At 43.7% G+C, this 24,437-nt stretch overlaps 1 protein-coding gene across 4 annotated transcripts in view; it reads left to right on the top strand.

Annotated features, from left to right (window-relative positions):
- TANC1 (tetratricopeptide repeat, ankyrin repeat and coiled-coil containing 1) overlaps positions 1–24,437 on the top strand; it is a 177,315-nt gene that overhangs the window by 67,490 nt on the left and 85,388 nt on the right. For all 4 annotated transcript variants that reach the window (XM_079782891.1, XM_079782893.1, XM_079782892.1 and 1 more), the window contains exon 4: positions 20,446–20,550. In XM_079782891.1, the coding sequence (XP_079639017.1) occupies positions 20,446–20,550 (105 nt within the window). The remainder of the gene's footprint in view (positions 1–20,445; positions 20,551–24,437) is intronic.

Raw genomic sequence — 24,437 nt, 5'->3', positions numbered from 1 at the left:
AAGTGGAGATTTCGTGTGACAGCCTGTTAGAGTTGGTTTAAAAAAAAAAAAGCAGGTACTCTTTTTGTTGTAATCCATCAGTGTTGCCAGGAGTTCTAACTTCATGTTTATTTTGATCCGCTGTTGAGAGGGCGGTGAGGTGAAATTGCAGTTTCTTGGGCAGATGAGAAGACCTCTAAAAGATGCTGACGGCCCCTCAGTTCTGTGGAAAGCCTTCTCTCCGTTGTGTCCTGCGCCCGGGACACTGAAGAGGTGATGCGGTGCTGCTGAGGGTTGTGGCCGTCGGGTCGCTCACAGCGGTTCCGCGGTAGGAGATGGCTCTGCCTGTGGCTCCTCACCTGGCCCCTAGTCAGTGATGCCATGGGTCACCTGTGTCATCTGCCAGGGCAGCCTGTCCTGTTCGTACTTGAAAGAGATCATGGCTGAGCCCAAAATACCACTTTGCTGCTGCTCTCGTAGGCTCCTGATGTTTTCCCAGATCATGGAAATCACGGGCTTTCAATGTGACCTCCTCACCAAAGGGCTTGGAGAAGGGCGTTGGCCTCAAGCTCGCAGCCTAACCTCTGCGGTGCCCCGACTCCCAGTCTCCGTGGAGCCTGTCGTGGGGGCTCTGGACGGGCAGAGGCCGCTGTGTGTGGCCTGACACACCGGCCCTCTGACCGTGCTCAGCGGGTGCCGCTGCTCCTGACCTCAGGATGGTGTCTGGGGCAGAGAGTCTAGTCTGTTGGGGACGCTGGCAAGCATACAGCGATGGCAGTGAGTCAGAGGCTGTGGAAGGTTCTAGAATTCAGCTGAGGGACCAGAGCTGTGGGGGGTGGTGAGAAGGGGAACAGGCTGTAGACAGTGATGGACTTGAGCTTTTTTCCCTTTCTTTTCTCTCTCTCTCTCTCTCTCTCTCTCTCTCTCTCTCTCTCTCTCTCTCTTTCTTTCTCTCCCTCTTTCTTTCTGGGATGGGAGGGTCTTGAGCTCCTGAGTAGTTTGGAAGCGGGAGACTGACTGTAGACAGTGGAGCCACTGTTGTTAAAATGAGCATTTGACGTCTGAGAGCAGCAGCAGCAGTTTGTGTACAGACGATCAGACTTTCAAATTACTGCTCAACGTATTATAAGTAAAAATTTAAACCACGGCTTTCCATAAGCCTTTAAATGCAATTTGTAAGTCTTATGGTTATAATTTAATTAAAATTAAACATTTAAAATGAATTTCACTTGAAGCTAAAAGTTACATATTTCAAATAGGAATCTAAGCCAAGCAGTCCGATACTCCATGTTACATTTTTAAAAACTAAAAATCCTCTCCTGGATACATTCCCTGCTGATGCCCCGTGATGCAAACTTATTCCTAAATATAACACCATTCGTCAATATTTTGGGTTTGACTCGTCACTTAATTTTTAGTCTTGCTGAGATTGCCAGACCACCAGTATTCTAGATCAGCTCAGGCGAGGTGAGGTCAGGGCCAGTAATTCATGACCCCAGTAGGTTACCATATGGGGATTGCTTGGCTTCAAGCAAAAGACAGTCAAATACTACATAATAGCTTAAACAAGAAAATAATTTACACTAGTGACCAGATTATTATGATCTCTGAACGCATAATAATCTGGCCACTCAGTGTATATCCTATATAATAAAAGGCTAATATGCAAATTGTCCCCTCGACCAGGAGTTCGACCAGCAGGCAGGCCGGCCAACTGCCCATGTCCCCTCCCTCTGGCCAGGCTGGCCGGATCCCACCCATGCACGAATTCATGCACCGGGCCTCTAACATACATATATATACATACATATATATACTATATATATATTGAGTGGCCAGATTATTATGCGTTCAGAGATCATAGTAATCTGGCCACTCAGTGTATTTCTCTCTTTTGTTAACAGTCCGGGGTAGGTGGACTTCAAGGTGTCATCAGGGAGCCAGGCTTCTGTCTTGCTGCTCACCTCTGTCTTAGTCTCCTGGGGCCGCCATAACATCCTGCACTCAAAAAGCAGAGGTTTGTTCTCTCCCCTTCGTGGAGGCCAGAGTCGGAAGTCAAGGTGTGAGCAGAGCTGTGCTCCCTCAGGAGGCTCTGGGGAGGATCTGTTCCCCGTCTCTTCTAGCTCTTAGGGGTTCCTGGCAACCCTTGGTTTGTGGCTGCCTCCCTCCATTCCTTCTGTCTTCACTCGGAACCTCTGGCTGTGCGATGCCTCATCTCCCTCTGCCTTTTGGTTAGAAAGTTCCTTGTGATGGCATTCCAGGCCCACCCGGACAGTAGTCTAGGGTGAAGCTTTTATCTCAAGATCCTTAATTACATGCGCCTAGATCACTTTTCTGAATAAAGTAACAGTTACAGGTCCTAGGGTTTTGGTCCAGCACACATCCTTGGGAGCCATTATAAGCTACCATACCCTCCTACCACAAGGTTACCGTGTGGTCCAGGATGATTGTTAGAGCACCAGCTAGCAGGCCACCCTTTCCTGCCAGAGGAGGGAAGCAAGAACGGCAGAAAGGGACCTCTCCCGGCTGGGTCAGCTCCCCTCACGCAGCCTTCCTTGGAATGCCCCCTAATGCCCACTGTCCTCTCGCTGGCTGCATTTACCTAGCTGCCAAGGAGGCCGGAAAATGCAGTCTTATTCACACAATGCACTGTGCTGCTAAAGCATTTCTCAAAACGGCAAAAATATGACATGCAAATAGAAGAAGGTCATATGTCAACCATTTTATTTAGCTCATTAATTAAGGAGGGACTGAGGGAGAGGTTAAGACTGGTTTAAATGAGGATTTGGAGTACAGAGATTTGCATTCTCTGTCAGACAGAGTTCATTTGCATGGCTGTGGACAGGAATCGTTTGCATAGCTATCAGTTTTTTGCAGTTTGCAGAGCTGTGAAACAATCCAGTTGATAGTCAGGTCCCCACACCTATGCAATGAGACCAGCCTGGAGAGTCCGCATCACATACACCACCCAGCAGCACCCACTGAAGAGACTGTAATTTTTTTTTTTTCTCTTTCGAAGTGTTGGGTACTTTTCAAAAACAGTGACCAGTTAAAAATTAGGGCTCTTACCAAGATGGAGGGGATGGTCGATGCTGGGCTGGCCTCTAGCTGTTTCTGCCTCTCGTGGGTCAGAGACCTTTGCCCAGGGTGGAGGCTTCATACAGCGAGAGCAGTGCTCCCCTGCACAGATGGACCCCCTACATGAGCCCCCCCTTCTTTTTAATTATGATTTTTCACTAAATTCTTTTTGATTTACAGAGCTGTGAGCCTTGACAGATGCATAGAGTTGTGTGACCACCACCGCAGTGAAGTACAGAGTAGTGCCTCATCCTGCCCCTTGGCAGTCAGCCCCTGCCCCCTGGAGAACAGCCTGCTGTCCACGCCTGTAGTTTGCTTTTCCAGAATGTCATGTACTAGTACATGGAGTCATACAGTCTACAGCCTTTTGAGTGTGGCTTCTTTCGCTGCGAATAATACATTTGAAATTCATCATGTTGTAGTAGGCGTCAGTACCTCTTTACTTTATTCCATGGCATGGATATACCATGGTTTATCCATTCACCAGTTGAAGGACATTTGAGTAGCTTCGAGTTTTTTGTGATTATGAATAGAATTGCTATAAATATGTGCCTACAGGTCTTTTGGGTGAATATACAATTTCATTTCTCTTGGGTCAGTCCCCATTTGTGGAATTGCTTGGTCACAGGGTGTTTAACTTTATGTGGAAATGCCAGTTGTTTTCCAAAGTGGTTGTACGATTTTGCATTCCCACCAGCAATGTAGGAGAGTTCCTGTTGCTCTGCATCTTCACCAGCAGTTTCTAATCATCAAAAATAGTTTTCCTGCATTGTAGCCGTTCTGCTAGGTGTACAGTGGTAGCTCGTTGTCTAACTGGGCCCTCTGAGTGGTCTCAGTGCAACCTAGTCAGGTTAATCTTTGATTAAATGGGAAAATCCTCCTATTCAGAGCAACAATTTTTATAGCTCTTTCTCTGTAGAAACTTTTGGATTCTGCATCTCTCTCGTCTTTTCTTACCTTTGATTTTGACACCTGAGCACAGGTGCAGGGTTAGCTTTCATGGAGTGACAGGATGAGAATCGTTGTAAGTGAGCGCGAGGATGGAGCAGAGGAACATTTCAGGTGTTTCCTCCTAGTGGCCATCATCTCTGCGATGTAGGAGCTGAGGGTTCCTGAGGGTTCCTGTGTGGAGCACACGTGGGGTGTGCATGTGTGTGTGTAGCCGAGGTTTGTTTGAGGAGGATGGAGAAGTCTTGGCCACTGTGGAGGATGGAGGGAGAGCTGATGAGTGAGACACAGTACTGCTCCTCCTCTCCTGCCCTCTCCAGGATGGTTAGGGAGGACTCATGGCGCACCGGCCAACAGGTGGGAACCTCTGGGACCCAGGCCTTTCTCTCCACTCCTTCCTTTTCCTTCCCCCAAGTCTCCTGCCCTTGACAGAAAGAAGGAATGAGGTTAGAACAGGATTCCATGGTAGCCACTGTGCTGCATGACTACTTGAAAAATATTCCCAAATCAGGAAATCCCTTAGACATTATTCATTTACAGCAAGTAAGTTAAATGCATTAAAAAAGCAGAAGGAAACCTTTTCTTGTCAAAATTAATAACTATCTGAGTACCTAGCACTGTGATGAGCACTGTGAGGGAGCCAGCAAGAGGCAGGCTGTCCTGCTTCCGTGGGAATGGGAAGTGGGTAACACTCTCTCCCCACCCCTGCGCACGCCCCGTGGGAACAGGTCACCCCCACCTCATCCTCAGCCCAGCACAGATCCTGCCTCTCCCCTTCACTGCCGCTGTCCTTCCCAAGTCATGTGTCACTGGTGACTCTTCCTGTCTGATCTTCATAGTTCCGCGTAAGCTGCCGCAGAGAATGGGCCGGGTGTGGTATCGCTAACACCAGACAGGCCGACCCGAGTGTGCACCCGAATCCCTCAGTGCCCTGGCCTCACCTCAGGCTGAGAATTCACTTCTAACGAGAGCTCAGCTGCTGCTGTTGCTGCTGGCCTTGAGACCCCTCTCTTAGCACCACTGGTCTGAACCCACAGGGGAAGAAAGTGCTCAAGGACCCCGCCTCCCTCTTTTTGGAGTCAGTTAACTTGATCGTGCAGCTTAGGGCTCCTTTCCTGCTAGTGTGAAAAGCAGGAGGCCCTGCCCTAGTTCCCGAGAGACACTGAAATTTCCATGTCCGGGAGGACTTTGATCTTCCAGAGACATTTTAAACCAAGGTTTGTGGTTATTCATTATGTCACCGTTTGGTTAATGATTCTTACCCGCATAACGAAACCAACTGCAGGTATTCAATTTTTTATGGTAAATTATAATTATTACCAGAGTTAGAGGAGGTGAGCGCTAGAGATTTCTCCCCTATAAACTCACTCAGGTCTGAATGAAAACAAGTCTCAGACTGAATTCTGCTCATATGTAGATTTATTACCAGGTTGGCATGACACAGCCGTGTAACTAGTTCTGTATGTCTAGTAGAGTCCCAGCTCTGTCCCTTGCAGGGGTCGATGCCCTGCGAGCACCTTGCATTCAGTGTTCACCTGTAGCAAGTATGACAGTATTTCATAGACAATGTACTAGTTTCCTATTGTTGCCCTAAGGCCGTGGTCGGCAAACCGCGTCTCACGAGCCACATGCGGCTCTTTGGCCCCTTGAATGTGGCTCTTCCACAAAATACCACGAGCGGGCGCGCACGTACAGTGAGATTGAAACTTCGTGGCCCATGCACAGAAGTCGGTTTTCGGCCAGGGCGAGTCTATTTTGAAGAAGTGGCGTTAGAACACTCAAGGGGCCAAAGAGCCGCATGTGGCTCGTGAGCCGCGGTTTGCCGACCACTGCCCTAAGGCATTGCTATGAATGTATCAGCTCAACACAAACTTATCTCACGTTCCGAGGTGAGAAGCCAGGCACAGCGTGGCACAGCCGGTGGGTCTTGGCTCTGGGTTTCAGGGGCTGAGCTGAAGATGCGGCAGGGCTGTTTCCTTTATGGAGGCTCGTTCAGGTCGGCAAAATCCAGTGCCAGGCGGCTGTAGGATTGAGGTCCCCATTTCCTTGCTGGCTCTGGGCTGGGGATTGTTCTTGACTTCTGTAGGCTGGCTTCAATCCTGTTCTGTGGCCTCCTTGCTCCGTCGTCCAGGCCAGCAATCTGTCAGGTCCAGAAGGGCTGAGTCCTTTGTCCAGGACCGCCTGCCCCCCCCCCCCCCCCGCCTCATCTCATGTTCCTTGGGTGTGGATGAAGTCACAGTAGGAGTAATAACTCAGATTACACTGACTTGCTACCTTCCTCTCCTTACACAAGGCACTTGTAAATGGGTTTTTGGAAGTTTCTGGAAGCCCCCCAGGTGTGTGTCACGTGTGCTCATGAGATGAAGACTGACCTTCACTCTTGCTCTTTCTGCTTTTGAGGGTTTCTGTGATTATTTTGGGCCACCCAGTAATCCAGGGGACTCTATAGTTTAAGGTCAGCTGATTAGAAACTTATTTCTTATCCATCTGCAGAGCCCCTCACAGCAGTCCCCAGAGTATGTTTGATTCAGTAACGAGGAGATGGGCACTTTGGGGTGACATCTTTGGAGTTCTGCCTACCACAGACTAAATTCCTGCATCCTGCTATTTTGCATCTGGGGCCTAGCCATTCTCTGGGCCTGGCGCCATTTACTTACCAAGTCTCGGGTACCTTTCCAAGGGCCTGCTAGTTCTTCATACCTGGGTCAGCAAGGGCCAGAGCGCGTCTGTGATATTTCTAGTCAGTCCTCTTACCTCAAGTATCATAAATTTCACTACTGAAAATAGACTTCCAACTACCATTACACTCATTAACAAAGTCAGAAATTCAGCTAGTGTGCAAATCCACTTCTAACTCCACGTGTGCCCATTAGCATATCCTTGGTGTTGGCTGGTGACAAGGATGGTTCACTAACTGACTTACTGTGGACTCTTGATTAAAAGCTAGTGAACTACTCCTGGAGCCTGTATTCCAGATTAAGACAATGAATTGCCTTTAGGTGATAGAGTAAAGCCAACTGACACACATTTATGTCACACTGTGTATGTTGAATTGTTTTGAAATAAAATTCAAACGAGGTAATAAAGATTCTTGTCCCCTCAGCGGAGGTCCTCAGGATCTCACCCCGTGCCTGGCACGCAGTGGACTTGCAACAGATACCTGAGTAAATGAAGTGAACGAACGAATTTCTCTGCTTTACTACATACAGCAATTGCATACAGTCTATAACAGCAGTCCGATCAAGCTGCACTGGAAGGAAGTAGAAACATCACTTGGATTATTGTTGAGCGAGGAGTTTATTGTACTCACAGTGCTGCAAACACGCACCCTGCAAACAGACTTGAAAATCTTTGTCCACGTCTGTCTTAATGGCGCCTGCTGGAAGGAGCATGGCTGCGTTTTGATACACTGCTTTCCCACTAGATTTAAGCACCTTTTGATAATGGATGTTTATTTACATCCACCCATTAGCCGATGACCCATGTTCCCCCTCTCCCCCTCTTACCGCCTTGTTTTCATTTCTTCTTCCCTAGAATTGCATTCTAAATTTCCCAGACCCACCTGTCCTTGTGTGTGGATGAAGTCACATTAGCAGTAATAACTCAGGTTGCACAGACTTCCGACCCTCCTCTCCTTGCACAAGGCCCCAGGCCCTTGTTAAAGAAGTTTCTGGATGCCCCCTGGGGTTGTCACCTGTGCTCATGACTAGGGCGGCTGCCGCTACTGCTGGTGCATTTCTCTCCTGGAGCCCTGCCCCCATCAGCTCCCAGTGCCCAGGCGTGTGTGTCGGGAGCCTCCGGCGGCCCTTTGTCGCTCCCTGGAGTAGAGCCGTCTCAAGCAGCGTTTTAGGTTTTACTTACAGCCCCTCCTCTGTTCCCACAGGAGAAATCCAAGTGATGGACAGACAACACACTGTGCTTGGAATTGTCCTCCTCTCGAGTTGAGAAGTTTTGACTGGGTCAGTTCAGCGTCTTGCTCCTTCCCTCATAGAGAAACCTTTCACGAGGCTCTCACCCCTCATATAAACCCAGGGTTGTGGGCAGCCAGCCCCACCTGGTCACCCACCTGCTTCCACTCAGCAAGGGACACAGGTGTGGGGGGGGTGTTGTCAGCCCAGGTCTCTCTTACAGAGCGTTAAGTTTCCCCCCTTCTCAGTTCCAAATTCTGTCTCCTCCTTTCTCCCCCCAATACTTCCTTTATGGGGTATACGAGGGAGAGGGGTCCAACTTTAGAAGCCTAGGTATCGTGCTCTTTAAAAATCCAAGCCTGGGTTCTGCCGGTTTACCAGAGTTTACCATTTGGAAATGGCTATTGAATGACATTTGCGCTGGTGATAAAGGTTCCCCCCTCACACTCCCCCAAAGGCCTCTTACTCATCTCCTTTTCCTTTTTCTCTCCTTGTTGTGAACATTTCCCAGTGTGAAATGAAAACCTAGACCAGATAAAATGGACAGGAACCTTTACTGTGAAAGGTCAAGATGCTAAAAAAACCCAAAAACTCTAAAATGATTGATACCACACAGTATCGTTTTTCACAGTCTCCAGATGTTGTGAGAAATGTAAGATCTCTTTTAAATGCAATAAATAGCCTCAGGTGTGCTCGTCCCATATACTGCTTTCGTGTATATATATATAATATTTTTAACTAAAACGCTCAGGAATGAAAAGGACCCCCTGCCCTCTCTCTCTCACTGCCCGAAGATAAAGCCCAGTTTGGTTTATTTCTGCCATCCCTTTAAAAAAAAATTCCTTATATGGCAGTTTCTAAGCAGCAAAATAGTCAGCTGTGTGATTAAAATGTCAAAAAGAGTAGGAAAGCTGGCCGCTGGGTAAAGTATGTTTACACGAAGGCTGGAGACTGAATGGGGAGAATGCGGTGCCTCCCAGGTCCTGGATGAAGTGATTAAGCGGGGGAGGCCGCGTCCCCCCAGACTGACAGGCCCTCCTGCATAATGGAAGGAGCTGGCAGGAGCTCTTGGCGTGCAAGCTGCACAAATGGGTACCTGTTTAACCTTTTTAGCATGTTTTGTGTTTCTCTTCATCTTACGAGCGCTTTAACTTTGAGAGCCTGCTTCCGAAGAATCACATAGTAGAGAATTGGGGGTAGGGGTGGGGGCGGGGGATGGAGAATGAGGGAACTGGGATGAGGAAAGGGATCCATCCAGAGGTGCAATGAGGTGGATTTAATTTATGCTCAAGAATGATCCCCATTTACCTCAAACCTTGTAAACTGGTTAAGTTGGTGCTCCAGCCACAGCCCTAGACCCTGATGGGAGAAGGGGGTCTTCCTTAGAGGCCCCGCCCTGTCAGCTGCCCAGGAGTGATGGGAGGTGAGGCAGTGTGGCAGGGCAGCCCGCGCTGCTAGATGAGCTGATTTTCAAGCTAATACCTGACAGTCTTGCCTCATTTTTAAGAGCCTCTTGCCTTAAAACATAGTTGTAGCCGGAATACCATGCTTTCGGGGTAATGATTATGTGGTTTTGCATTCTGATCGACTTGGGGAGATTAACCTGATAGCGCCTGGTTTATGTAAAGTGGGGAATTATGCTAGGGAATGTTGAGCATTTCATTTTAAACAGGAAGCTGTGGGAGGCAAGACACTGACAGTGGTTCCCCTGAGTCAGGGGGTGTTGGGGAGATGCATTGTTCAGTTTTGATCACTGTTGAGTGAACCGCACTTAGCACAGCCAGTGGTGAACCTGAGGAGGGGAGGTGAAGGATTAAAGAAAACAGACAAGAGAATATAGGTGGGGCCAGGTAGGATACTGTTCTCGGATGGAGAGGCAGTGCCACAGCCTATAAGCCGAGTCTTTATTTTATAGTCAGATCCCACGAGGCAAAGCAAGGGCGTGGTCAAGAAGTTTACAATGTTCTTTCGAGTTTCGAATCTACTTAATTACATGCACCTGAGAACTCTATCAAGCTTTGTTTTGGCAGCACTTGCTGCACCTCCTGCAGCCCACATCACTCGGCCACATGGGACCACAAGTTCGGACCATAAGGTCAAGCTTACAGCCAATTGTGCTGGGAGGGCTTTGCCCTCCAAGTTGGGGCCTGCACATGGCTTTGCCATGTGAGGACTGTGCCCTCTCATTAGTCCGAGGCTTGAACCTGTGCTGTAGCCGCTCTTCACATCTCCCCCTTTTTTGTTTTTAATCACTTCTATTTACATTATTCATCACAATCACTTGGACTTATAAGGATTATTCCAAAATTAGGAATTGTCCAAAACTTTAAGCTACTACAATAAACATAAAAGTAAAAACTTGCTCTTGTTTACTTGACATCAAAAGCTTTAGGCAAATTATGCAGCATAACCAAAACATCAAGAACAAAACTGGTTATTAACAAAACAACAACAAAATAATGTCAATGCACCACAGCAACAAGAGAGAAACTAAACCACAGATATGTTAACATTTTCAGAACTATTTCCACAAAATGAAAGTTTCTTTTACTGCTGGTGTATATCTACTCAGAGTCCTCAGATTTGGCTGCGCAAGACTTTACAGAAGACTGGCAGCTAACCAATGCTAGCATAGCCAGAAACATGGCTGAAGGAGTAGCTTCCACTCCCCGCTTTTCTACCATTTGCTGGGCCTCAGTCATTAACTTATTCAGCTGACCCCATGTTGCACCTCAGCCCCTTGTGTAGCCTTCGTTATCTTCTTCCGCATCACTATCATCAGGGCAACTCTCAGTCTTTTAAACGGAGGGACAAGGAGCTTCTCTGGGTCCACCGCGGTGATACACACAATACCCTGGCACCCAAATCGGCTGCGCTGCTACCTCTGGAAAGATACAAACATAACCACTGCCCCACATCATCACCAGATCTGGTCTAAACCATTGTCCAAAAAGTATTTCTTTTAGAGAGAGTAGATCTTTGTGTCACCTCAGGACCCTTGAGATGTCACAAAACAGTCTCTCAGTTAACTTATTTTCCATCTTCCTTTCTAATCTACATCTTCCTTGGACAAAACTTAAGAAATTTAAGAATTTGACTACGCTTCTTGGAGCATTGTTTTAGAGATCCCTTTCCTGAGATCCTGAACTTCCCATGTTTTACACCCAGCTGCTACCAAACCTTGCACCCTACCTTACTTTCGCTTTTTGCACTTGCTTCACTGGAGCGTCCTTTCACCTTACAATTATAATTCCCCCATACTCAGGCCCCATGTTGGATGCCATATGAACCACGCTCAGCTCGGCCAATGGTGAACCTGAGGAGGGGTGGTGAAGGATTAAAGAAAACAGACAAGAGACTTTAGGTGGGGCTAGGTGGGGCACTGTTCTCGGATGTAGAGACAGTGCCTTAGCCTGTAAGCCAAGTCTTTATTTTATAGTCAGATTCCACGAGGCAAAGCAAGGGTGTGGTCAAGATGTTTACAATGTTCTCCCGAGTTTCGAATCTACTTAATTTCCTGCACCTGAGAACTCTATCAAGCTCTGTTTTGGCAGCACTTGCCCTCTCATTAGTGCAAGGCTTGAACCTATCCAATGCTGCAGCTGCTCTCCACAGTTGAGCACTTCACTAGGAATGTGGCCACTTCATTTAGGGGGAGTTTTTCATCTTCGTGGTATAGAAATAATTGTCATTGTGGTTTAATAGATGACAGTTGAAGTGTAAGATCAGTGCCTCCTGATTACAGTGGCCTCCACTTGTCCCAATTCTGAGGTCAGTCTGCTCAACTGACCACCCCAGGGACTCTTTGTCAGTAGCCCCTCATGGAGTGGATGCAGTAGCTCGTCTCATTCTGGGGAACATTCCTCCTGTTTTCTGTGATTCCTCAGAGTTCCTTTTCTAACGTGTTTTGGTGGCTGTCTTTAAGGGTAGGGTCTTTCCTGGACTGTCTGGTGATCCTAGTCTATATGTACTAGTAAGTGTGAGGTGCTAAAATGCTGATTGAAAATGGCAGGTATATATTGAGTGCATGCTATAGGTAGAGTAATTGGTCAGGGACCTGCCCTTTTTTTTTTATTTAGAGAGAGAAAGAGAAACAAATTGTTTCCTATTTATTTATGCATTCGTTGGTTGTTTATTTTTAAAAATTTATTTTTATTGACTGTGTCCATGGGCTATGCCTATATGCATGTAAGTTCTTTGGTTAATCTCTGCCCATCCCTGGCTGCCCCCTCACTCTCATCTTCCCTCTGAGATCTGTCAGTCTGTTCCATGCTTCCATGTCTCTGGACCTATTTGTTCATCAGTTTATTTTGTTCATTTGATTCCACATATAAGTACAATCATGTGATATTTGTCTTCCTCTGACTGGCTTATTTCATTTAGCATAATAATCTCCAGGTTCATCCATTCGATCTCAAAGGATAAAAGATCCTTCTTTTTTACTGCTGCATAGTATTCCATTATGTAAATGTACTACAGCTTTTTCATCCATTCATCTCTTGATTGGCAGTTGGGCTGTTTCCAGATCTTAGCTATTGTAAATAACACTGCTATGAACATAAGGGTGCATATGTTTGTTTTCTGATTGGTTTCAGGATTCTTAGGATATTTTCCCAGAAGTTGGATCACTGGGTCAAGCTGCAGTTCCATTTTTTATTTTTTTAGGAATCTCCATACTGTTTTTCACAGTGGCTGCACCAGTCTGCATTCCCACATCCCAGCAGTGTATTAGGGTTCCCTTTATCCCACATCCTCGCCAAAACTTGCTGTTTGTTGGATTATTGATGGTAGCCATTCTGACTGATGTGAGGTGATATCTCATTGTGGTATTATTTGCATCTCTCTGATGATTAGTGACATTGAGCATATTTTCATATGGCTCTTGGCCATCTGCATGTTTTATCTGGAGAAGTATCTACTAAGGTCTCTTGCCCACTTTTTAATTGGATTGTTTGTCTTCCTATGAGTTCTTTATATATTTTGAAAATTAACCCCTTATTAGACATATCACTGGCAAATACGTTTTCCCATACAGTGAGTTCACTTTTAATTTTGAGGATGGTTTCTTTTGCTGTGCAGAAGCTTTTTAGTTTGATATAGTCCTAATTGTTTATTTTTTCTTTTGTTTCTTTTGCCCTAGGAGGTGTATTGGTGAAAATTCTGCTACATGAGATGTCTGAGATTTTACTGCCTATGGTTTCTAAGATTTTTATGGTTTCACAGCTTACATTTAAGTCTTTTATCCATTTTAAGTTTATGCTTGTGTGTTGTGTAAGTAGATGGTACAGTTTCATTTTTTTGCATGTACCTGTACAGTTTTCCCAACACCATGTATTGAAGAGACTGTCTTTACTCCATTATATGCTCTTGCCTCCTTTGTCAAATATATTAATTGACCATATTGGCATGGTGGGTCGATTTCTGGGGTCCGTGTTCTATTCCATTGATCTATATGCCTGCTTTTGTGCCTGTACCAGGCTGTTTTGGTTACAGTGGCTTTGTACTATAGTTTGATATACGGTATTGTGATCCCTCCAACTTTGTTCTTCTTTCTCAAGATTACTGCTACTATTTGGTGTCTTTTTAGGTTCCACATAAATTCTTGGAATAGTTGTTTTAGATCTATGAAGTATGCTGAGATATGTGTGTGTGTGTGTGTGTGTGTGTGTGTGTGTGTGTGTATATATATATATATATATGTATGTATGTATATATATATATATATATATATATATTGCTTTGGGTAGTATGAACATCTTAATGATGTTAATTCTTCCAGTCTGTGAACACAGTATTTTCTCCCACTTGTTTGCATCTTCCTTTGTTTCTTTCTTTCTTTCTTTTTTTTTTTCAATGTCTTATAGTTTTCTGAGTATAGGTCTTTTACCTTCTTGGGTAAGTCTATTCCTAGGTTCCTTATATTTTTCATTGCAGTGGTAAATGGGACTGTTTTCTTAGTTTCTTTCTGAGAGTTCATTATTGATATATAAAAATGCCACCAATTTCTGGATATTAATTTTGTTCCTGCTACTTTGCCAAATTCATTTATTAAACCTAGTAGTTTTTTGGTGGAGTCTTTAGGGTTTTCTATGTACACTATCATGTTATCTGCAACTAATGACAGTTTTAATTCCTTCTTTCCAATTTGGGTGCCTTTTATTTTTTCTTCTTATGTGATTGCTATTGCTAAGACTTCTAGTACTAGGTTGAATAAGAGTGGTGAAAGTGGACATTCTTGTCTTGTTCCTGTTTTTTAAGGGAAACTCTTTTAGTATTTGCCCATTGAGTATGATGTTGGCTGTAGGTTTGTCATATTTGACCATTACTATGTTGAGGTATGTTCCCTCTATTCCCACTTTGCTGAGAGTTTTTATCAAGAATGGGTGTTGGATTTTGTCAAATGCTTTTTCTATATCAATTGATATGATGTGATTCTTAAAATTATGTTTCTGTTAATTTTAGAGAGAAAAGAAGAGGGAGGGAGGGAGGGAGGGAGGGAGGAGGAGGAGGAGGAGGAGAAGAGAGAGAGAGAGAGAGAGAGAGAGAGAGAGAGAGAGAGAGAGAGATGTGGGAGAAACATCGTATACATGCCCCAACCGGGGATTGAACGTGCAACCTGGGCATGTGCCCTGACCGGGAATTGAGCCAGTGATCTTTTGGGGCATGGGACAGTGCTCAATGAATGAGCCACAGCATCCAGGATTGATCATGTGATTTTTATCCTTCATTTTGTTTATGTGCTAGAACACATTTATTGATTTGTGAATATTGTACCAACCTTGCATCCTGGAATAAATTCCACTTGGTCATGGTGTATTGTTGGATCCGATTTGCTAATATTTCGTTGAGGATTTTAGCATCTATGTTCATCACACTATTCGCCTGTAATTTCTTTCTTTGTAGTGTCTTTATCTGGTTTTGGAATTAGGATAATGCTGGCCTTGTAAAAAAAAATTGTAACTCTTCCCTCTTGAGGTTTTTGGAATAATTTGAGGAGGATAATTTTTAGTTCTTCTTTGAATGTTTGATAAAACTCACCCGTAAATATAGCTGGTCCAGGACTTTTGTTAGTTGGGAGTTGTTGTTGTTTTTCATTACTTCTTCAATTTCTTTAGTTGTTATTGGCCTATTCAGATTTTCTGAGTCTTCCTGAATCAGTCTTGGAAGATTATATGTTTCTAGGAATTTGTTCATTTTGCCCAGGTTGTCCAGTTTGTTGGCATATAGTTGCTCATAGTATTTTCTCACAATCCTTTATATATCTGTGGTGTCAGTTATTACTTCATCACTTTCATTTCTGGTTTTATTTATTTGCATCCTCTCTCTTTATTTCTTGATGAGTCTGGCTAAAGGTTCATCAATCTTCTTTATTTTTTTTAAAGAACCAGCTCTTGGTTTCATTGATCTTTTCTTTTCTTTTTTTCTTTTCTTTTTTTATTAGTCTCTATGTCATTTATTTTTGCTCTGATCTTTAGGCCTGTAACACTGTGAACTTCTCGCTCAGGACTATTTTTGCTGTGTCCCATAAAATAGTCCTTGTTGTGTGTTCATTTTCATTTGTTTCCAGGAAGTTTTTTATTTCATCCTTGATCTTATTTGTAATTCATTCACTGTTTAATAACACACTATTTAGCTTCTATGTGTTTGAATGTCTTTGAGTGTTTTCATTATAGCTGATTTCTAGCTTCATGCTGATGTGATCTAAGAAGATACTTGATATGATTTCAGTCTTCTTGAACTTGTAGAGACTTGTTCTGTGTCCTAACATGTGGTCTGTCTTTGAGAATGTTCCATGTGCACTTGAGAAGAATGTATATTCTGCAGCTTTGGGATGAAATGTTCTGTGAATATCAATTAAATCCATCTTATCTAGCGTATCGTTTAAGGGTGCTGTTTCTTTGTTGATTCATTGGGTGATTCTTCTATGTGCCCTGTCCAGAGATCAAACCGGAAACCTTGGTGTATCCGGGCAATGCTGTAACCAACTGAGCTACCTCACCAGGATAGGACCCGTCATTTCTTGGCATGTCTCCAACTGTGATTATTTATAGGTCTTTTCTCTTGTTGAGTTTCCCCAGAGAGAAATCCTTTAGTTTCTTCTTACCACAGTGGGCTAGCTTGTTGGTGGTGTTTTTATAACTAAGAGGGAGCATGTGTCCACATTGGACCCACCAATCTGCATGTAGAATTTTTTCTTAATCTGTTATTTAGTGTAGCACCCAAGAGTTCAGCTCTTGAGTCTCCATTGTCTTAGTTTTCAACCTTTTCAGAGAAAAACTCAGTCTCCAGGATGAGGGAAGGGATGCTCCTGGTTTGGAGTGGGGGGTGAGGTCATAAATAGATTTTCAACCCATTGTCCTGTGTTTGACCCCACCTGTGCCCCTGCCTTCAGAGGTGTCTCCTGTCTAAAACTGAGTTCTCCTGTCTCCCTCCCAGCACTCACCTTTTCTAGTCAGCTCCATCCACTGCTCCTTGGCAATCTGTTTCCAACTTTTCAGAAGTTTGGTTTCTTGCCTGTGGTTATCTCCTTTCTCCATTGGTCGCTCTCAAATCCCTTTAGTGCAACTTTAATGGTATTTTAAAAGGGAGTGAAGGCAAACGAGGGTTCATCTGCTATGTTTAATGGAAAGTGCACATAAATTCTCTAATGAGCAATTGAGAGGGGGATGAATAAATCTCTATAGTTATAAACTTACCTTGTTTTATAGTGTTTGAGGCCCTGCTTTTTGTAAAAAGCTACTTAAATAAAAGGACCATGTTGGAGAGCCGTTGTTTATATTCACCTCATAATACTTAAAATCCTAGTAAAAGTTAGACGGGATCAGAGACAAGTAAGCATGACTGTTTAGCCAAGGTCCATGGACGATTGGATGGTGGGAGGTTCCACTGCCCTGGCCTTTTCTATAAATGCGTATTTAATCTGGATTTCCTACTCTTATAAGTGCTAAGGGGGATTTAGTATGTGGGCTTCACACCTGCACAGACCCCAAAACTCTTTGCATTTCTGCTTTGCCGTGTCTGGGCCATGAGCAGATTAACTGGTTGGAGCCTCAATTTCCTGAACTAAAAATGGGGGAAATAGTGCTTTTCTCCCAAAGTTATTAGGATTGAATGAATTAATATTTGCAAGTGCTTAGTCTTGTGTGACCACCTAAGACACATCTTATTTACTTTAGTATATTCCAGGTCTCCTTTTGTATCTAGCATCACTGCTCACTGTGGTCAGCCTACAGGCTCTTGATACCCTCACTCCTCAGTGCTGAGTAATTATTATAGTTAGCGGTTAGTCTCTGAACAGAACACAGTTCAGACAATTAAATGGGTGGGCATGAATGCTTTCTGAAGGCACTGCGTGACATTGGGGTTCGGTGTTCCAGCTGTTCATAATGACCATTGTATGCCCATAGCACATAACTCACATTTTAATAAAGTACTTACTATTAGAAAATATTTATGAAGGACGTATGGGGTAGGGAGATTGGAGCCAGGAAGTAGATCTTTTTAGATCTGCTGTTATATACCCTGAAGAGTTAATGCGAGCAGAAACTTACAGGTAACTCTTGTGTAAGTGGCATGGTTACTGACAGGGGCAATTCAAATAAGCAGGCAATAATAATAAAGTTCATTATCTCTCCTAAGTACTTTAAATAGAAAAGAGCAGATGACCAGAGGGAAATACATCTGTGATCTCTTTACCGTCGTGACTAGGTCCCAAACCAAACATGAAGAAAAATTCTCATATTTGCCCTGATTCCGTTTTCTGCCTGCCCTGTTCGGGCCCTTCCCAGTTTCTGGGTCCTCCACAGCAAATATCTTAGTTTCTTAGTTCCTAGTTTGCCCTTTCCCCCTGTCTTTCCCTCCACACATATTTCTTTATAAATATGTGTATGTCTTAGATAAAATCTGAATCATGCTCTGTATTCTTGTTATGAAGCCTATATCATCCATCTATATTGTGAGCATATTCTCCCTCTTCCCCTATAACCATTCCATTTTAACCTTACAACAACAATCCCTTTCTGACATGGACAGACATTCCTTAGAGAAGAATTCCAAGTAATACATGTAAAGAAATGAGGAAAGTATGAAATCACCATTGGAGCCCCTCAGTAATAAATGCTGCAGGCAGCACCACAGATGAGTGCTAAAGTTAGCTCAAAGTACCTCCCCCCAAACACTCACTAATTACTGTGGTGTTTTTAACAAATTCCAAAAATTCCTTGACACTCTTTCCTCTGGGAGGTGTACCTTAATTCTCCTCTCCTTTGAGTGTGGTCTGAACTTAGTGACTCACTTACAAGGAGCAGAGGAAAGAAAAGGAAAACTGAAAACCTTATAGTGGAGAGACATGATAGACCTCCCTAAGTGATCATGGTTATTTCACCAGTAAAAGTCATGTTGAAATCATGAGATATTACAATAAGATGTGATGAGCAGGGCATGCCACCCCGTGGTGTCTTCCAAAAGCCTATAACCCAAATCTAATCTGAAGGAAACATCAGACAAATCCAAATCGAGGGAAATAGTATAAAATACCGACCAGAAGGCTTCAAAATAGTCACGGTCATGAGAAACAAGGCAAGACTGAGGAATTGCCAGGAAGAGAAAGGAGGGGGAGACAGGATGACTAAATGCAACGGAATGCAGTGGAATCTCAGATTGGATCCTGGAGGATTAAAAGGTTTCAGAAACGAGGGTGTCCAAAGTTGGAAAGTTGGAAATAATATCCCTATTTGTCTAGTACCCATGCTACCATGCACTTCTTTGATAATGTAGTTTTTTGTTTGTTTAAGATGTTGTGCATTATATAGCTGTCTGGGAATTGGATTATTTTTATGGTAGTAGAGATGCTTTTGCAGGAAACCTTTAGATGGCAGCATCTCTCACCATAAACCTCATTCGGAACAGAATTTCTCAGATGTGTAAGATGTTTGACACAGGAGGATGCTCAGAATTAGGCTGACTCATCCCTTCATGTGTGTGGTGAGGGAGCCGAGGTCCCCAGAGGGTCAGGACCGTGGCTCAGGGCTGTGGCCCCCTGTCTGGCCCCCTTCCCACCACCCTTCCTCTTAACCTGTGTGAAATGTTTCCTGGCTCTGTGGCCTTGTTAGAAGCCCACGTTCAGTATCAGGCAACCAAAGAAAATGAGAGTCCAGTGGGATTTGGGACCAAAATGTAATATGATGTTTCAAATGAGCAGACAAAATAGGTAATCTTTTTTGGAGGTAAGCAGATTTATTTAGATATAATTCTCATAGCATACAATTTACTCATTAAAGTGTACACTATAGCAATTTCTAGCATAGTCACAGGTTGTGCAACCATCAGCATACCCTAATTTTAGAACATTTTTATCACCCTAGAAAGAAGTCCCATACCCGTAAGCCATCACCCAGTCTGCACATCTCCCAGCCCCTGTCAACGATTCATATTTTGTCTCTTATTAATTTGTCTCTTCCGGACATTCATGTGAATGCAATCATATAGTATGTGGTCTTTGGCAACTGGCTTTTTTCAGTTAGCACAATGTTTTCAGGTTTCACCCATGTTATGGGACGCCTGAATTAGAGCTCCATTCCTTTTTATTGCCCAATAATATTCCAGTGTGTGGATATATAACATCTTGTCATCAGTTGATGGACATTTGGCTGTTATGAATAATGCAACTAGGAACATTCACGCACCAATGTTTGTTGGAACGTACATTCACATAGAAGTGGAATTGCTGGGTCAATTGGTCACTCTTTGTTTAACCCTTTTGAGGAACTGCCAAACTGTTTTCCAGAGTGGCTGCTGTGCATTGCCCTAGCAATGTGAGAGGGTTCCATTCAGTCTCAGTAAGAATTCCAGATTTCCTGATAAGTTGGGGTTGCGGGAGAAGTGAGAGATTTGACTCTGAAGCTCTCTTGTATCTCTGATTCACATGCCGGCCGGACTGGCTGCTGCGCCTGTTTGCAGGCAGCCGTGTCAGCTGCCAAGAAAGCAGTCGTCTTCTCTACCCCACACAGTTGCCATGCGTCACAGCCTGATAAAATGCCTGCATTCTGAGGCTGCTCTGAGTGTGTTGATATTACAGGCTGGCTGTTTGCAATCCCTGCCTCCAGACTTCGGAGCGAAAAAGCCACCCAATCATCTTTGTCCCAGTTGAAGAAAAATTCCAAAGATAAAATCCTTTGCCACGAGCCATCCAGGTTCGAACATGTCAAAATCACTTACTTGACACACACCGAGGACAGCTGTAGGGACTTCACCGCAGAAGAGCAGCTTGGTTTCTGTCCAAGTTTACATTCTCAAAACTGACCTTACCCACTTCTTTGGCAGCCCAGGCTGGACATTCCCGTGTCTGTACCGAGATGACTGTGTGTGTGTGTGTGTGTGTGTGTGTGTGTGTGTGTGCGCGCGCGCGCTCAAGGGAGGGGAGTGGGCTGGCTCTTCCTTTAGGCATGTTTGGGTCCTGGTGAGGACACACACTGCACATGCTGAGCTTTGCATCTGGAAAAAATTAGCCACACTCAGATCTTTCCCACTACAGGTCCCGTCAGGAAGCCCAAGTATGTGGAAAGCCCCAGAGTGCCTGGAGATGCAGTTATAATCCCGTTCAGAGACGTGTCCCAGCCAACAGAGCCTAATGAGAATGGTAAGAATCTGTTTTCAATGATCCTTCCCCCTCCCCCCCCCCCCAAGATTGTACGTAAGGACTTTTCATTTCTGAGTGAAACTTGAGTGCCTCTTGCAGGAATGCTTTTGCTAAACTCAATGTGTTAGGGAGATTTTTTCCCCCCTCAGCTAGTTACAGAGGTCTGTTCAACTAATGTGCATTCTTGGAATTATGTGCATAGTGTAGGACTAGCTGAGTGGGTAAAAAAATACATATGCATTGTTTAAGGGTTCACTCTTATTTCCTCTCAAGTTTGACCTCCCCGGCATGGGGGAATATGAAAAAGCAGCCACGAGACTGCTTCCAAGACTTTGTTTTGTTTTTTAGTACCCCATCGTTTTAGAATATTCAACAACAGGCTTTCACTGGAAAGCTGAAACGTTAGCTGCATGAAGCTTCTAATAACTAGCTTACTTAAAACCATCTGGTAGCTTTTGAAAGCTTATTTCTTAACATCTAAAGTTTTTCTTTAGGGGAATATAGAAGTGGGGCAGAAAACAACACACACACCCAAAAAACCCAAACTCATTGAAACCTTTTCAAGAAGACATTTTATATTTTGCTTTCCCCCCTATATCTGGAAATATGTGTAACAGGCATTACAAACTTATAGCATTTCATAGATGTATCAATAATTCTTTATTTTTTAAAATCAATTTAAGAATTTACTCCTTTGTTCCTTTCTTGGGGTAGGGGGTTGCCCAACTGACAACTCTTTGGTCTTTAATTTGTGTTTTGAATTTACATCCTATTTTCCTAAATAAACATGTTAAGGAACCCTGGCCTACGTAGGGAAACTGTTTTACCCTCAGTGTGGGCACAAGCTCATGTAGTAATGCTGAAAGAGACAGGAAAACACATCCATATTTGCACTTAGAAATATCTGGCACCCTGCTCTCCTGAGTTGTGGGATGTGGACATACAGCCCCTTTATGTGCTAACCACCAGGTGTGTATTCTGTGTTTCTACATTTTGCGTGGTGGGGAGTGGGTAGGAACATGGAGTAGGGTGGTAGTGCTGAAAATAAAGCTAAAAATGAATTGAGAGAGGAGGGATTAGCAAAATATGAAAATTGGGAAGCGGAGTTTGGGATGGGTGGTGGATGAGATGGGACCAGGAGCTGGGCATGTGGAACAGGGAAGAGGAGGTGGTGTGTGCAGCTTAGCATGAGAAATTCCACCCTTTTTCCTCTGGCCAGGCACCCAGTCATTAGGCACCCAGTCAGTAGGGGGTTCACACTAGGATTTGTGCTGAGGGATAGGCAGGGTGTGTGGTGATGAAGACTGGAGAGTCCACGGTGGTATCTGGTTAGGATGGCCATCCTACATACATGGGGACCCTCTTTGTTGTGAATTCATATGTGCAGGGTGTCCGTGTGTTGATCTGTTCTCTCATTTATGTTCTGAGTGTTGAATGGAAAAATAAAACACTGTTCCTCTAAAGTAAGTATCAGTCATCTCCCCATTTCAGAATAAGCCTGCCACCTTTTGCCCTCATTCCCACCCCCAAAGTCTTAGTAATCCTGGGTGGTTATGTCCCTGGCATTTTGGCTCGCCTAACCTCCATTATATAACCTCTTCCTCCCTGATGGAGAGTATTGTTGAGTTCCTGTCTAGAGTTTATGACTTCTGCTAGAGTGAGAATGGGGGAGAAATTTAGGATTTTCATTGGGCAAAGAAAAAAGTTTATAAATAGCTTCCATTGTCAACTTCCCTCCTCTTGCTCAAGGCGGAATTGGCTCTCTTTCTCGGGGTACGGAGGCATTCTTATGCTTGGCCGCCAGCTGAGCTAAATTCAAGTGTAGTGATGGATATTGCTGGAGTTGCCTGTAGTTTTCATGAGCACTCACTGCTAAGACTTAAGCTCTTGGATTTGACATCAGTCTCCAGGGGATCTGAAATTATGACATACCTGGGCTGTGAATAAGGACAAGAAGTTTCCAGACGTTTTGCATAGAATTAAAAAACAGGGTACGTTTTCTCTTTTTTAGGTGTCTGGAAAAGGGTGTTGTTCATGTTTATGGGCACATGTGGTTAGTGATGGTGTAGGTGGAAGACCAAGCAGAGTTATCTGTTAGGTGAGGAGGAGGTGGTTGCCTAACAGAATCCAAGTTGACAAAGAGCCAAGGATGCTGTGTTTTGTAATTCCCATGGAATCCTTTAAATTTCAATGGAATTAAGTTTGACATATTAACATGTACATTTTATGTCCAGGTCATTGAACCTACTGGAGAGGCTGGGCTGAATTAAAGCTAATTGAGTTTGAGTTTGACCCAAGCCTGTACAGATCCACTTCTAGGGTTTCATGTCATCACTTAAGTTTTAGTTTAAAACTTGGGCTTATGCTTTCCATATTCCTTTGGGCATTTTTTTTTTAATCTCTAAGACATTTTTCCAGGTGCTGTCAATAATAGCATCTCAGTCTTCATCAGAATAACAAACTCTATGAAAATAGCTCCTAGCAAAGTGCTTTCAAAATTTCACATAGACTCATGAAATAGCTTCCTAAATGTTCTTCCTAAATGTTTGCCATACCCTCTCCAGGCTAGCTGCTTTGCTTTATGGTCATGTAGCTCCATAAATTCTTGATTCTTGGCTCTCTGTATACAATTTAAATCAAAGTAAAAATCAATGAGCACTTTAAAATTATTAATTTATAAGTAACTACAGTTACATATAAGTTGAGTATTTTAACTACCTGGGAAGTGGTTATATGGACAGATGAACATTTTTTTAAAAAACTGATTTTTTTAATTTAATAAATCTTTATTGTTCAGATTATTACAATTGTTTCTCCTTTTTTCCCCCCATATCTCCCCACCACCTGGTTCCCACTCCCCTCTCCCCTTACCTCCCCCGCACTGTCCTTATCCATAGGTGTATGATTTTTGTCCAGTCTCTTCCTGTACCCCCACACAGACACCCCTTTTCCCCTGAGAATTATCAATCCACTCCCATTCTATGCCTCTGATTCTATTATGTTCACCAGTTTATTCTGTTACTCAGATTTTTAATTCACTTGACTTTTAGATTCACTTGTTGATAGATATGTATTTGTTGTTCATCATTTTTATCTTTTTTCTTTTTCCTCTTTTTAAAGAATACCTTTCAGCATTTCATATAATACTGGTTTGGTGGTGATGTACTCCTTTAGCTTTTTCTTATCTGTGAAACTCTTTATCTGCCCTTCAATTCTGCATGATAACTTTGCTGGGTAGAGTAGTCTTGGTTGTAGGTTCTTGCTGTTCATCACTTTGAATATTTCTTGCCACTCCCATCTGGCCTGCATAGTTTCTGTTGAGAAATCAGCTGACAATCGTATGGGTGCTCCCTTGTAGGTAACTAACTGTTTTTCTCTTGCTGCTTGTAAGATTCTCTCTTTGTCTTTTGCCCTTGGCATTTTAATTATGATGTGTCTTGGTATGGTATTCTTTGGATTCCTTTTGTTTGGGGTTCTGTGCGCTTCTTGGACTTGTAAGTCTATTTCTTTCATCAGGTGGGGGAAGTTTTCAGTCATTATTTCTTCAAATAGGTTTTCAGCGTCTTGCTCTCTCTCTTCTTCTGGCACCCCCATAATTCTGATGTTGGTACGCTTGAAGTTGTCCCAGAGGCTTCTTACACTGTCTTCAACTTTCTGAATTCTCTTCTCTTCTTGCTTCTCTGGGGGAGTGTCCTTTGCCTCTTTGTATTCCAAATCTTTGACTTGATTCTTGCATTCCTCTAGTCTGCTGTTGGGTCTCTGTATAATATTTTTTATTTCAGTCAGTGTATGTTTAATTTCTAGTTGGTCCTTTTTCATATCCTCGAGGGTCTCATTAAATTTATCGGCCTTTTCCATGAAATTCTTGAAAAACCTTCTAACCGTGG

Source organism: Cnephaeus nilssonii (assembly GCF_951640355.1).
Source record: "Cnephaeus nilssonii genome assembly, chromosome: 10".
In the NCBI taxonomy this organism is placed as follows: Eukaryota; Metazoa; Chordata; class Mammalia; order Chiroptera; family Vespertilionidae; genus Cnephaeus; species Cnephaeus nilssonii.
Note: the sequence above shows the minus strand (reverse complement) of the source record. Positions and strands in the feature narration are given on the sequence as shown.